Source organism: Taeniopygia guttata, chromosome 3, assembly GCF_048771995.1.
Source record: "Taeniopygia guttata chromosome 3, bTaeGut7.mat, whole genome shotgun sequence".
Taxonomy (NCBI): Eukaryota; Metazoa; Chordata; class Aves; order Passeriformes; family Estrildidae; genus Taeniopygia; species Taeniopygia guttata.
This window is the reverse complement of record NC_133027.1, coordinates 83,870,953-83,885,884: the sequence shown is the minus strand read 5'-3', so window position 1 is coordinate 83,885,884 and position 14,932 is coordinate 83,870,953. Positions and strand designations below refer to the sequence as shown.

Here is a 14,932-nt window from a genome sequence, read left to right as displayed (position 1 = left end):
TTATACAGGCTTTTATAAACCACCTATTCTGGAATTCTGGTTATACTGACTCATTTAAATACTATCAGAACTTAGACTGAGGAAAAAGGAACCTCTAGGCACATAGTATTTGTCCAACTTATTATGTCAATTAAAACTCAAAAAAAGAAATACCAAAAACCCCCACAATATCAAACCAACAAAAAATAGGAACTGATTTGACAAGACAAAGAAATTAACAAAAAATATTATTTAAAGAAAATAGATCCTAAATTTATAAAATAGTAAGCTTCATGTACATATGATTGAAATTCTGAATGATAGCTTAAATACTTTGTAAGCAGACATATTTACAGTTTTTAAAACTAATACAAAAATAGCCAAAGATATCTCCATGACAGGCATAGCAAATACTTTTTAAACTATAGTTCATCATAAAAGCCTCAATGAACTTCAAGAAAATTGGTATTAGAAATTTACTTGCTTGTAAGTTTTGATTTAGAATATTGAGGGACACGAAAGGAAACTGGCACTGCCTACACCTTGTGGTAAGGAAAACCAAGATACTCTGGAAAACATAAATAGCTCATTCTAATGCACGCTTACGTGTATGCTTAATATTTCTAGTGTTCTGTTTTCACTTTCAGTATGTCAAAAAGCTTCACATAACTAATATATGCTCAGATAAGCCTAGTTAGGAGAATGCAGGCACACTGAAATATTAACATACAAGTCAGATGTTTTATTTAGATTCTGCAACTGATTAAGTTTATCAGGAAAGAAACCATCATTCCGTATTTTATTTCCCATTACAATGACAAAGCAAGTTATTTTAAGGGACAAAGGTATAATTAAAGCAAGGTGAACAAACCCACCCTTGCCTTTGTTTACCAAGGTATAAAGGAAGTTTCTAAATGTAACTAAACTGTTTCTTTAGAATCCCATGTGAAACATTAACAACCCATTGTTTTGCCTTGTGTTTTTTGACAAAAATGCTTTTAGTCCTTTTTCTCTCTGTCAAATCACATAAAACAGTAACTGAAAAGCAGACAGAAGCAGAGATAAAACTTATTAGCTCGTATGTGTGAAACGTAACCAAAGAATACATTTCAAGAAGAAAAGATGAAGGGAGGGTTAAAATTATGCATTATAAAAAGTTACTGAGGCAGTGATCTTGGGAGATTTTTGAGACTCAGAGAAAGTCAAATCAAGGATTAGCTAGGCTGAGTATCACAACTATGACATGTTACTTCACCCAATCCTTCAAAACACATGTGATAAGTTTAACTTGCCATGGATTAATGTAGGAAGATGAATCTTCGCCTTTTAGAGACGAAGTTCCTTTGCTCTTTAAAAATATAGTTTAGAAAATACTCAAACAATGAAGAAAAAATAAACATAACTTCCACATTTTTAAAACAAACTAAAATTAATTTTCTATGCCTAACAGACTCAGAAAAAAAAAAAAAACTAACCTAATTTTCAAAAGTTCAAAGAATCTGGAAATTCCTAGTCATTCTAACAGGGATCTTAAAAGATACCTTTCAAGAGATACAAATCAAAGTTTCATTAAACTAATGTATTTAATTATTTCTGTTATGGTAACTTTTCTGCAGCACAACTCTGTATTGTGCATAAAAGACCAAGAACACCACTGAACAAAAGCCAGAAATACATTAACTACTCATCAGTAACAAAAAAATACTGAGGAAAAAAAAAGGGGTTCTCAAATTATTAATAAAAAAGATGATAGAAGTACAGAGACATGCCTACCAAATAGCTTTTTTTTTTTTAAACTTCTACATAGTAGGTATTATTTATTATGTCTACATTGAACAAATCAAATTCTGAATTGTCTTGTAATAGGAATGAACTTCGTGATTCCTTTCTACAGAGCAACCAAACACTGCTGAACCTACTGTCAAATCTTGACCCTGAAACATGACTAGAACATAATCAATTTGTAACCTAAAACCTTCAGATCTTCTTGTTCACACTAAAAATGCATTATTTTCATCAACCTGAGAGCTGGATTTTCTAAGGACAGAAGGGGTTCTCTACAACCCTAACTTACAGGTTCAGAGCTCACTAGGTGAAGGTCTTTGGCAAATGTTATATGAAATGTCAGATTACATAAAACTTGCATGTACAACTTTAATTCTCTGTCTCAAAGTGTATCAACACATTTAGAGAAGGATGTAATAATTTCAATAAAAACTCATGAAGCAAACTGCAACAATTGCATATCTCAAGAAACACAATGAATACTTAGGGGAAAAAAATAAATGTGTGTTGGTAGGAATTTTTTGCAGGATTGCTGAGACTCAACCAAGAACCGTTGCATTAATTCTGTGGTGTCAAATCAGCTGTACAAGAAGCTGTTGACTGTTGGGTACTGACATTCCACACCTGTAAAAAGGCAGTGGTGACACCTTCATTGATCTAAAGCTGACGCAGGGTCTTCATCTCTGCTCCTGCTATAGGAGACATTCAAACAACTTTGTCATGTGGACAGTGCAGGGAAGTTTGGCAAACCGTGCTGTCAAATCATTCAGACATGCACACGAAATATTGAGGACCCAGTTGCACTCTTAAAGAGAATTTTAAAATCACTACTGTTATTTAGCCAGGATATTACAGGGCAACAACGTGTTCTTAATGCTATTTTTGATCAGTATGACTCACACTTAGACACTCACATAGAAATATGTGGAAGAAGAATATTGGTTAAGATGGCTTCAACATATATTATTTATCCTAAGCGTAAGTGTTGACACAAACAGTATCAAAAATCAAAGACATACTTAAATTGAGCAAATGTAAGCACCTTCACATACAAAAGCCAAATATGCTTACTCTCCTTGACTGTAACATTTAATGTTATTAAATCTTGGGGGATTTTTTTGAAAGTATTAATTTTGCTACATCTTCCTACTACACCTGAACATCTTTAAATAATAAAGGAAAAAACAATCTGTTTTAAATCCTTAGCATGCATCATAAATGCACATATTTATTGATCCAGAGTCATGGAACAAGGATAAAACACCAAAAAATCATCTACTATATACCCTTGGATTTTATTTCCAGTTTTTCTATTAGTACATACTAGTGATTTGCCTAAATAAGTTTCACTTATCAACTCTTACACAGAGTCCAGAATGTTGTTCATACAATTATTACTCAAGATAAATGTATAAACCAAAACTTTAAAGATTAATTTTTATGCTAAGAAAAAAAAACAAAAAGTTAACTTTCACATTCAGTGTTTCAGTGTTTGCTGGTAGGATTTAGGTTGGGTTGGGATTTTGGGGGGCTTTTGGTGTTTGCTATGGGGTTTTTTGTTGTTGTTTCTCAGTCTTTAACATTAATTTTTAAACAGCTTGAATCAGCTTTTCCAGCTATTGTGTAACTTATCTTTAGAAAGTAATCTTTTCTATACCACAACAACTTGCTGCCAAGAAGATTAACTTGTGCAATGCATTTATTTACCAAGAAGACCCTGTGATCCTGGGGAAGTACACCAAAAAGAAAACACATTGGTCGGCAAGCAAGTTCCTCACTAAAACCACACCTTTCCTCATAAGCAATGCAAAACTTCCTAAACCACATGTTGTGCTAGAAAGCACTCCCTGTCTTTTCTATGCTATTCCTATTGGGCCTATCCTAGCAGAATGACAATCCTAGATAGCACTAATTGATCTAATATTCTAGAATAATACAAAAGGGCACTTAAGTTGGCAATCTTTTCTTATAAAAGACATTACTTTAAAAAGAAGTGGGTTGTAAAATTCATACAAATACTGAAAATAAAAACAACCTTTTAACTTAAGCAAAGTTTGTAGATGCACACATTTAACTATTCCCTCTTTTTGAATTGCTACTGTAGTTCACAAGGGGAGTAGTGCACATTTTGAACATTTTGCTGGAAATAAGCAAACAGAAGACTTTTGCTATACACATGACCAAACCCCTACAAAACATGCAGTTATAGCATGGTGTGGTACTTTCACACAATTGTGTTATTTCCAGGAAATCATTTCATTTATGCATTATCAATTTCAAAATGAAAGTAAGGCATATGAAGTTTTCAGACAGTGTATGTCCACGCTCTTTCACTCTTCAGTGAGGACTAAAATAAGTAGCATGCCAAAGCCATGAAAGCTGCCAAAGAATATTGGGTCTCTGTTTCAAAACTGAAGGAAAGCTAGGCTACCATGTTGCCAAGTCCACATCACCTGTTGCACTAACAGCACAAAATGAAACTGTAAGTCCACAGTTACAAGAAACTGTATCATCTTCATACTCAGAACAACACAGAAACTTCAAATAGATTTTAACACAAACCACTTTAGTAATGGTTCATAATTTCCAAAACAATTGAGTATTTTGAAGTTATTTAGCAAATAATGCTTCTTGGGTATAGAAATTATTATCCAGTAGATCTCTTTAAACTGGGATAATGTGGACCCTGAACATGAAAGAACACACAATCACTCGGTGTTAGGTAAATTCCAAGTAGTCTGAAGGATCTTCTGGTTATAATAGAAACTTCAGATACATGCTGTTGCAAAATGCAGTAGGAAGTCAAGGTACAGTTTCTGGCCAGTGTCTTGCAAACAGAAGCTTGGATTATAAACAACTGCAGAGCTCTAATAAGTGGTTTTGAGTTAAATTTGAAAAAACATCAGAGTGTCTTCCCTTTCGCAAAGCATTTTTTCCAATGTCAAACAGTCAACAATTTTTAGTACATATCAATGCTACCCAATCCTTATAACTCTTATCTATTTCAACTGGGGCAAAGTTAAAACTAGTACCAGTCTGAATTCTTGCCTACTTCCCCTAGAATAGCAGCATTTTTCTCAAAAACATATAATCTTCCCCCAAAATGCAGAACAAATGAGGGAGTGGAACACTGAAATACTACTTGTGAACCTATTTATGAATCTAAGGAGATTACTGAATCCATTCAAACCTAGTTAGAGCAATGCAGCACAGCATAAACTGTCTAAGACAAGACATTATCTGTGTTTACACACACCATGCACTCACATCAGACCAAAAAAAAAAAAGAGTTATTTAAACAATACACATAGCCTTCTAGGAAACAGAGACATCTCATCTCTGAAGTTTTTCTTTTAACTTATTTGAACTTGACTTACTGGTTGCATCCAACCAAAATATATACACATGGACCATAATTAGTAGTCCAATCCAATTAACAACATTGAGGTTCACTTATAGGCTCTTACCAAAATTTAAAAAAAAAAAAAAAAATCAAAACACCAAAACACTAAACAGTCCTACAAACTTAAGTAGTACACTTACTTTACAAGTCAAAATAAGCTTCCTTCTATACCTCATGTACTCTCTTTCCATATTACTGTAAACAAGCAGATCTTGCCTATAGATCAGATGGCAGAAACAGAAGATCATGCTTAAAATGTTACTTGTCATAAGTTAAGGTCTATTATCTGCATACTTCGTGCCTTGAGAAGTAAAGCTCCCTATGTGCAAAATGCAGGGAACCATGTTTAGCAAAGTTTTACAAAGATCTAAACAAACATTAGCAGAAGAGACTGTTCAATATTTCTTCATAATTGAAAAAAGTTGGCAGTGCAGGTACATCAGACACATCATAATTTTTGTAATAAAACCCTTAAACAGAAACTGGGATACATTTTCATAAAAATTATGAGATTATGTAGATATATACAAGGAGCCAGTCAACTAATAACCACATTCAAGAAAAAAGCAAAACTAGAATAAAGGTCAAGAGAGATTAAATTGTTTATCCTTTCCACCCGCAGGAAAAATAAGATTTTTTTTTTTTTTTAACGTTTAATCAACGTATCATGGGAGAATGTGAAACAGTCCTGGCTATTTCACGCCTCTTGGATTCCCATCCAGAAGTAAACTAAGAAGCGGTGCCCATACAAAGGAACCCCGCAGCCTATGAGCCCGGTAGTGCTCGTTACATCACGATCATTTGCATTTAAACTACAATATATAGCGCTGCGATCTCGCTGCCGAGGGGTGCCGCGCTGACCCCCTGCTAGGCGGAGCCCCTGCCGCTCGCACCGCGCCGGGGCCGGCGGCTTCCCGCAGGGGCACGCCCGGCCCGGCCCGGCCCGCCCCGCGGCAGCACCTGCCGGGACCCCGCCCGGGCAGACCCCGCCGCAGGCCCGGCCCGGGGCAGCCTCCGGTCACCCGGGGCAGCCGGCTGCGCATCAACTTTTGCATGTGGGCCGCGGCCTCCATGATGGCCGGGGCGGGCGGGGGGGCCGGTTTGTTTACTTGCAGCCAGAGCCGGCGGCGGCGGCAGCATCATCATCATCATCATCATCCCTTGTGCGAGGCGCTGCCACCGGCGGCCCGCGATGCCGACAGGAAAGCGCAGGGGCTGCGCGGGCACACACACGCACACACACGGGCATGCACACGCACGGAAGTTCCCAGTGGATAAAATCCCGCGCTAGTCCCGGCACCGGCGCCCACCGCACGGACGCGGGGAGGGGCCGCCGCCGCGTGGGAACCTCCAGCCCCGCGCATCGAGCACCCCCGGGGCGCACGCCCTGCCCTGCCCCTGCCGCCCCCCCTCCCCCGTTACATAACTCTCCCCGCCGAAACGCCCCTGCCCCGCCCTTCCCCACCCCGGTCCCGCACCCCGGCGGGGCGACCCCCGCCCCTCCGCCTCGCTCCCGCCCCGCCGCCGGCGCTAGGCCACGGGCGCCCCCGCCCCGCTCTCCCCGCCGCCCCGGCCCCGCCGCGCCGCCGCCCCGCATCCCTCCCCGAGCGCCCCCGCTGCCGCCCGAGCGCCGCCGCCCGGCCCCTCCCGCCCCGTACCTGCAGAGGCGGCGGCGCCGCGGGCGCTGCTGCGGAGCCCGAGGGCGGCGGCGGCTTCGGGGGGAGAAGGGGAGGGAGGGAGGGCGCCGCTGCCTCCTCCCCTGTCCCCCCGCCGGGCTCGGCGGTCCCTGGCGGCCGGTGTCTCCGCGGGGGCGGGAGGAGGCGGCTCCGGCCCCAGGGCGCTGGCGGCGGCGGCTACATGGAGCTGCACGCCCCGCTACGCAGGGAGGCGCCCGGGCGGGCAGCGCGGCCGCAACATCGATGCGCGGGGTCAGGAGGGCGGCGGCGGCGGCGGCGGCGGCTCCCCCCCGGCGCACTCACCCCGGAGCAGCCCGGGCCCCGCTCTCGGCTCCTCCCGCCGCCTCCGCCGGGCTCGTTATTGACTTTCAGGAAAACTCCCGACGTCACCGGCTCCCCCCGAGTGTCTCCCCCTCCGCGGCGGTGGCGGCGGCGGCATCCCCGGCTCTCGCGAGAAGCGCGGCGGGGACGGGGGGGCCGCCAGACAGCGCGGGGGGAGCCAGACAGAGGGGGGCGGCTGAGGTGAGGGTGGGGGGGCGGGCGGCAGGGAGGGAGGAGGAGGAGGAGGAGGGAGCGGCGGAGGGAGGAGGTAGGACGGGGGAGGCGAGGCGAGCCGCCCGCCCGGTTGGCAGGCAGGGGCGGGAGCTGAGCGGAGCGGCGTGTCCCGTCCCGCCGCCGGGCCGCGGGTGGGAGCAGGAGGATGGATGGATGCAGGCAGCGGCGTTTGCCGGCTCTGCGGCGCGCCGCGCCTGGGTCTTTCCTTTCGGCATCGCAGTGCCTCGCCAGCCCCGTGTGCGTGTCCCGGGGTTAGTTCCCTTTGTTCTCGCACTCTGCAGTTACACAGCCCCCACCCCGAGCTTGCCCTGTGACCCGGAGTGGTCCGCTTGGCTCTGCAACCTTCAGGAATAGAACTACCAGTAACGCCGCAGGAAGCCGTAATTCATCCCTCGTTGAAGTGTTTAGTGGATGCGCCAGCCTCAGTGTTGCTAAACTGTCTGCAGGCTTCGCCTTATCCCGACGGGTAAATAAACAGCTAGAGAAGGCGTACACCGGCGCTCCCGAGCCTCTGGCTCTTCCCGTTGCCACAAGCCCTGTGGGAGCGGAGCCGGTGTCAGCGGAGCAGCCGCGCCGCGGGGCGCTGAGCGCGGCGCTCCCGGCGCGGCGGGGCTGCGCAGGCCGGGGATGCTCGGCCTGCTGCGCCTGCCGCAGCCGCCGCCGAGCCGGCTCCTGCGCCCTGAGCACTGCTGCAGCTCGTAGCTACGGTGCCCTCGACGCTTTGTTCCACGGCTAAGCGACTGTATGTGGGTACTTACAGGAGTTTAGTGCACATTAAGATGTCTTATATCGTTTGTGGTTGCAGTAATACGCACAAATTAATTTTCTTTAGAAATGCATCTATTTATACGCGCAGTTCACACTGACCTGTGTCACAACCTGTTACTGCAGAGAAGAAATAGATACTTTGGATTTCTTGAAATGCAACTATTTGCTCTGTTTTATCAGTGCAGACTTTTTTTTTAATTGCATGTTCATCAAAATGGCATTAAAAAAGTTTCTCTAGCATGAACTCCACCTTTAATTTTTAAGAAGTTTTTCTTCCTCTCGTATCCAGTCTTCTACAACTCTTTGAAACATCAGACTTCCTATTCTCTGTACTACTACATGGCTTTAGAGAGATTTTTTGAGATTCTAAATAATCATATGAGTTGGCACAGGACTGGAAATTTGCCTCTGGGAGCACTGAATCCTTTCCCTGCTGCGGCAACCAACCACACCAATAATCCCATTCATAAATATGCTGAGTTTCCTCTTAGAACTATGACGTTTGTTTGCTGCACTGTTCTCGCTAGCAGGCTACAACCCACGCTCTGTGTCCACCTAACTCTGAAGAAAAATAAAAATTATACTGTATTTGATTAATGCATCTTTTTGAAAAATAAGTTTAAAAGGACCTTGCCAAGCATTACTTCCTTTCCCAGAATTTACCGTTTGGTCTTTCACTTTCTCAGAAACACTTTAGTAAAGTGAGTGTCTTATTAACCATTAATATTCACAGAGAACCATAGTATCAATTATTAAAATGTGTTTATTCACTAATGTGTCCTTTGATTGTTGCTACTATGCTGCTCCTGAAAAACAGAAGGTGTAGTTCTTGGAGCGTGCCTTCTGCTTGCTGCAATTCCTCCGAAGGGCTCAGAAACTAAGGCAGCATGAAATGTGCATGGGCAGTAGCTGATAGACTCCCAATCAACTGTTCAGGTGCCAAATGCTGAGTGTGAAATCCAGGCCCACAGAAAGTCCTGGTATTTGATATCATTCAGGTTATTCCTGCTCTATATTAATCCTTGCCACTCACAGCTGCAAAATTTCTTATTAATAAAGTATGTGTTTATGGTTGGTCACCCCTAATTGATGCCTCCAAATCTTCAAAAGCCAGCTATTAAATACTCCCCTTATGATGGCAATAAGTTTGCTTACATTTTTAACAGATACTTGGTGTAAATCACCTTGGAAAAATCAAACCTAAAAGCACATTTATATACTTTTTAAAAGAAAAAACCCTTGCACCATGCTAAGGGAAAAAAACCATATTAGATAACATTTACCTACACTGAGAGTTTTCTTTACTTTTATTTTGTTACTAATTGCTGAAAATGAAAATGAAACAGTGGGTTGAAATCTGTCATGTTGATCTGGAGCTTAAACATATATTTTTCAGCAACATCTGATTAGTAAAATTTTGTTCTATCTGTATGATATAGACAAATATTCACAGGTAAAAAAATTTTTATTCAGTATGGCTTTGAAATCAGATTCACTATCTTACTCCTTATAAATCAAATATCAGCACTCTGTTCTGGAATTCATAGTTTCTAGCTACTCCTAAGTTTTTATTCTTCTCAGCCTTCTATATTGACCTCAGTGTGCTGAATCTAAACTGATACTTTTTATATGGATTATTAAATTTACTATATAAGTGCTGCTATGCAATGATTTTTTTCTCTCTAGAACATATAATAATTTTGTTCCTTAGTATTGTATTTCGAAGCTTCAAAACGATTTCTTGTAAAGAGTTATTCACTGTAAATTGGGCAGAAATGATCCTTTGATTAGTAACCAAACAGAGGTACACCTCTTTCAGAAATAAAATGGCTGTGATGTACATACTGTGAACATAATGAGGTTGTAGGTTCTGCAGAAATGACATAATTTTCAGATTAATTACAATGTGACATGAATTTAATGAACATATTAACAGCATATGCTAATGAAGAAAGTATTGCAGTTCACGTGAGAAGGAGAATAGAGCTGCATGTAATTTCAGGAAAAAATGGGAGCCTCTGATGTTACATGTTCCAATTACAGTCATGAAACCAAACAAATAAAATGCATTCATTGTCAGCTATCTGACACTATCAAGAAGCTTGATAAAGTTTTATATGATCACTTATAATCATTATTTCAACAGAAACCAAAGGGACAATCTCAATATAAACCTGTTTATTCCAAGGCAAAAAAAAGTGTATCCCTTTTTTCACTTAACATGTTCACGTTAACTAATATCACTATCAGAGTGATAGGATCTAAGATTACAGATATTTACACCCTGAAAACAAATAGTTAAATAGGAGAAAAAATTCTGCCTGCAGAATCAGTTCTCTCTGCCTCTATGGTTAACATCGTTAATTTCGTTCCTTGTTTCTCATGTCAGCTAACAAGCTTGCTTCCATGTAAGAATGCATAAAGAAAAACAAAACAAAACAAAAAACCCAAATCAAGACAAATGAAACAACTTGAAGTGTAGAAGTTTCATTAAAAAAAAAAAAAAAGAAGAAGAAAAAAGGACAGAAAGGACAAAGGGTCAGATGACAATCTCTGGTGTTAAACTCCCTTTTACTGTCTGCCTTGTTATTGTTTGAAAAGCACATACAAATGTCAGTGGAAACTGACAGGAGAGCAATGAAATTTGCTCTATGTAAAATGATGCTTAAAATATATGTCATGCATTTCTTTATAGTGAAGTTAAGGTGTTGCCTGCAAAAGTTGTGGCTTGTTTTTCACTCATGTGTGTAGCTCTTAAAAACCTAAAACACCCCATTAGTGAGTTTAAGCTCAGCTACTACAAGGGGTGAACGTGTTCAGCTTATATTAAGCCCTGACTCTGGATACTCTGTGCTGCTGCATGCACACAGACACTTCAGGACTTTAACCACTGCCATCTCCATTGTAGTAGTCATCTCATGACAACTGGATTTCTCAAAACAAGAAAGAACTAATAGTAAAGCTGTAGAATTCAGATAAGACATATGGGCAGTGGATGTTGGAATCCGCTGAATGCTAGAAGGAAACAGAACTTCTGGTCTGTTGAATGTTACAGTTCATATCTTTTTCCTTTCTGTTGCATTCACTGCTGAGTAACTTTATTGATTAAATCTCTTGTTTCCTTCTCTGTAGTCTCTTGGCTTTTTAAAAAATTATTTATTTAATTTTGTTATTTCTGTTTCTGCAGCTGCCTCGGAGGGCAATATTCCACTCCATATCCCCAGATACCTGTGATACATTTAGGTTAAAAAATTAGAGAGCAATTTATTTATTTTTAATATAAAAACAGCTGAGAAAAAAAAACTCAACCTGGACTCTGGATTTTGCATTTGCACACTGTTTTGCTACACAAGTCACCAGTTCCATGAAACTGCTTCTGCTCCAACATTAGCGGATGGCTGGGCTGGCTTTTGTTGCAGTCTGACTCCTACGCAAAATTTTCTGGATACAGAAAATTCTCCTTTGCTCAGATGGTCACAGTTCATCAGTGCTTACAGAAGTTAAACCCTTATGAACTCATGTAGAAATATAATCCTACTATGATTATTAATAGTATACTCATACTAGTATTATTAATTTAGACCTGCAGGTTGTAGGCTATCTGTAAATACACAGTAAAGCAAGATAGCAATAAAAAAATCATTCTGTCCACCTATATATGGCTGAGCAACACTATAATTATGCTGAACACAGTAGAGACTGGATATAATGCTATGTAAATATCAGTTGATTGCATTTATTTTGCAGCATGTTATTATTGCTTTATTATTTATCCTCTGAAGATTTTAAAAAGTGTTTCCCTTCCCCTTCTTTCCCATACTCCCACGCACTGGAGGTCTACAAACAGTGTGAAAGGCACATGCCCTGCCCCGGTGACCTTAACCTGCTTTGAAACCAGATATGACAGTGAGGATAACAAACAACAGGAGAGAAGGATGGGAAGAGGGCAGTAAGATTACACAGTTGCACAGTTTAGCTATATGCTTAACTTGATGTATAGGCATTCAGCCGAACTTGGAAATCTTTTTTTTTCAGTGAGAAAATAGTTTCCATGGTGCACAGATTTATCTGAGGGAGGTCAATCTACTACAGAAGCAACTTGGAAAAATTAAAATGCCAGCCTTTCCGCCTGAGCTTTTTCTTGCCTCTTTCCTATCCTATTTTAATTTCATCAACACAGATAAAATATGTCTTTGAATAAAATTCTGCAATTACTACCATACAGTGATTTCTCACACAGAACTTTATCTGTGTCCTGGTCTCACTTAATTGAAGTCGATGAGAAAATGCCAGTTGAAGCTAGTTAGGAGGGTCAAGTCTGTAATGCATGTGCAAAATCAAGGAGCACAAAGCTTAATGGACAGAGGAATAGAATTTTAAACAAATGTCTACTCTTCAGAGGTTTTGTGACTAGGACCATTTTCCCCATGTGGCCCTCAGAGGATCACAGCAGCATGTCTGCCCAAAGAGACAGGAAGAAACAGTTGAGGAGAAAGCTGGCTGTTGATTGAGAGGAAGCCATTTATTGCCAGGTTTAGTCCAGATCTTTGCCTTTATTTGGAACATTGCTCTGTCTTTGGCAAATTAATTAGTGTGGTGCAAAGCACCTTCCTCTTTTAGTGTACTCCTTGGTGCACCTTTCTCTGCCCCTTGCTACCATGCAGACTTCACAGTGTGATTTGCTGGACAGCTTCCCTACTGTATCAATCACTTTGTTTGCAGCTGACAGCCCTCCATCTTTTCAATCTGTAAAAGAGTATCTGAAGTACAAGGAAATAGTTTTAGTGTCAACAAAAAAGTATTCCATTTGACTAGACTGTTGGCTACCTTCATTCCCAAACCACCCTTGATCCATTATGTGTGAAAATGTACCTGCAGTTTCTGGAAACAAAGCTGTGACACAAAATCAAAGAATTAGCACAAAAGTTTAGAAAATGAAGACAGATTGGGGTTGCAATAACAAGGACCTCCACAGATCTGATAAGAATGTTCTTGTTAATAATGAAAAAGAATGAGGTATTAAAATATTAATGGAGCAGTCATTAATAGTGTTCAGAAATGAAGGACACATTGCCTTGAAGACTTCACTTACTTTACACTATTTTGCCTGATTTAACTGGATATAGGCCTGCTTTGTATTAGGCAAAGAAAACAAAAGATAATGCTGAATCTGTCCCTTCCTATACCTATTGAATATAGGAATGTGATATGAAATAAGAGGGATGGATGGCTACAGTAAGGTTTTTCAGCCAAATTTGTTAGCAATCTGTTATGCAAAACTTCATGGTAACAGAAATCTGATCAATTACTGACCTCTTTATAACTTTATTTACCATGAGCTGAAGGAAAAAAAAACGTGCATAAGCAAAGAATGGCAAGTTGTGACTAAGTGCAAGAGACAAAAGTATTCATCCACCCTCTCCTAATGCCAAGATTTGAACAGGGTGCTCCTGAGCAGATGGTTTAACAGACTAAAGCATTAGTTTGCTGATCCTCCGTGCTTGCTAATTAATTCTTCAGTTTACTAGGATTTAAGATGATTGTTAAAAACAAAGCTTCTCTTAAAATAAACTTTAGGTAAATGTTACAAAATGGTGATTAAGATTCTAATTTTTGTAACAAGAATGTTGTGTATTTTCTAGAAAAGATGTTAATTATCTAAATGTTCTAAGTGGTATCCTTAACACTTCTGTCTCTGAAGTTTTCTTCTTATAAGAATTTGCTTTTGTTTTCCTAGTTATTTAATCCTCTGACTTCCTGTTGACATTCTTGGGTCAAGATTACGTCCTTGACTTCTGTAAGAATAGCATATGCACAATCATAGAGGAGTTTAATTTTTTGTAGCAAAATTGTCCTTTTCCCCTGTATTGTTTTAAACCCATTATCATGCAAAATATAAAAACCATAATATCTCCTTTTTTATTTTTATAGTCATTGTTATTCTAAACAGCCAGGATTTCATGTAGTAATTTATTTCTATTTAGCATTAAAATGATGCATTCTCATTAAATTTATTAAAATGCAGTGTTGTAGATTAGCTTGCTTTCTATTAGATTTAGGCAGTGGGCAAATAATTAATTTATTTTAGATTTCATTTTTATATCAGTTTTATAAACCGATGCCAATTTGATAAAAGAAGGACTCCTCTCAACAGAAATTACAGAATTTATAGCACAGAAAAGGAAAAAAACAATCAAGGAAAAATATTAGGATGAAATAATGTTTTACAAAGTAGGAAATATAAAAAAAATAGTAATCAGGAAAAAAAAAATCTCCACTTGCTAAAGCTAAGGCATAAATTTTGAAGACACATCTGTTGCTTAAAAAGTATAACCCATGCCAGTATTGATGGACTTCAAAATTTGTGAGTAGACTCTGAGAAGGTCTCTCCAGAAAAGAAGCTCCTCTGCCATGGTCTTGCTTTGACAAGCAAGATGACGGGAGATGCTGTGAAATTCTGCACCTGATTTTTATGTCCTGTTCTGTTACCTGTGAGCTTGTATGTCTCTTGTGATATCTTCCTTCAGATAGGGGTTTGGATTTACTGGTGAGAATTCAGATATTTATGTTATCTCTGTAACTCTTCCTTCTGTCAGAAACATTATTGGTTGTTTGTTATGTTAAAAATTCTTGGCAATTCTCCTTTCAGAACAGCAGATAAGAATTCTTATTACTGTTGTAAGGAATTCATAGCTTGCCTCGTTCTATAATCTATCCATCTTGTAAACCAAGAAAAAGCTATTATTATAGATGATTCAAGGCTGAA

At 40.3% G+C, this 14,932-nt stretch overlaps 2 protein-coding genes across 7 annotated transcripts in view; one reads left to right on the top strand and one right to left on the bottom strand.

Moving 5' to 3' along the window:
* Positions 1 to 7,282, bottom strand: part of AKT3 (AKT serine/threonine kinase 3) — a 150,598-nt gene extending 143,316 nt beyond the window's left edge. For 2 of the 6 annotated variants that reach the window (XM_072927273.1, XM_030269630.4), the window contains exon 1: positions 7,147 to 7,282. The gene's annotated coding sequence lies outside the window, so the exon portion shown is untranslated. The other 4 variants (XM_072927272.1, XM_030269629.4, XM_072927275.1 and 1 more) reach the window with 3 other exon arrangements.
* On the top strand, positions 3,975 to 8,940 carry LOC140683528 (uncharacterized). Its single transcript, XM_072926128.1, has 3 exons — positions 3,975 to 3,982; positions 6,039 to 7,365; positions 7,680 to 8,940. Exons 1-3 carry the CDS (start codon positions 3,975 to 3,977, stop codon positions 7,710 to 7,712), a joined length of 1,368 nt encoding a protein of 455 aa, XP_072782229.1. The 3' UTR covers positions 7,713 to 8,940.
* Positions 8,941 to 14,932: the final 5,992 nt, after the last annotated feature.

Bases quoted from the DNA above. Each gene is read 5' to 3' on its own strand.
- LOC140683528 (XM_072926128.1), top strand. The intron at 7,366-7,679 runs GTGAGGGTGGGG...CGCACTCTGCAG, and splicing joins GACAGAGGGGGGCGGCTGAG to TTACACAGCCCCCACCCCGA.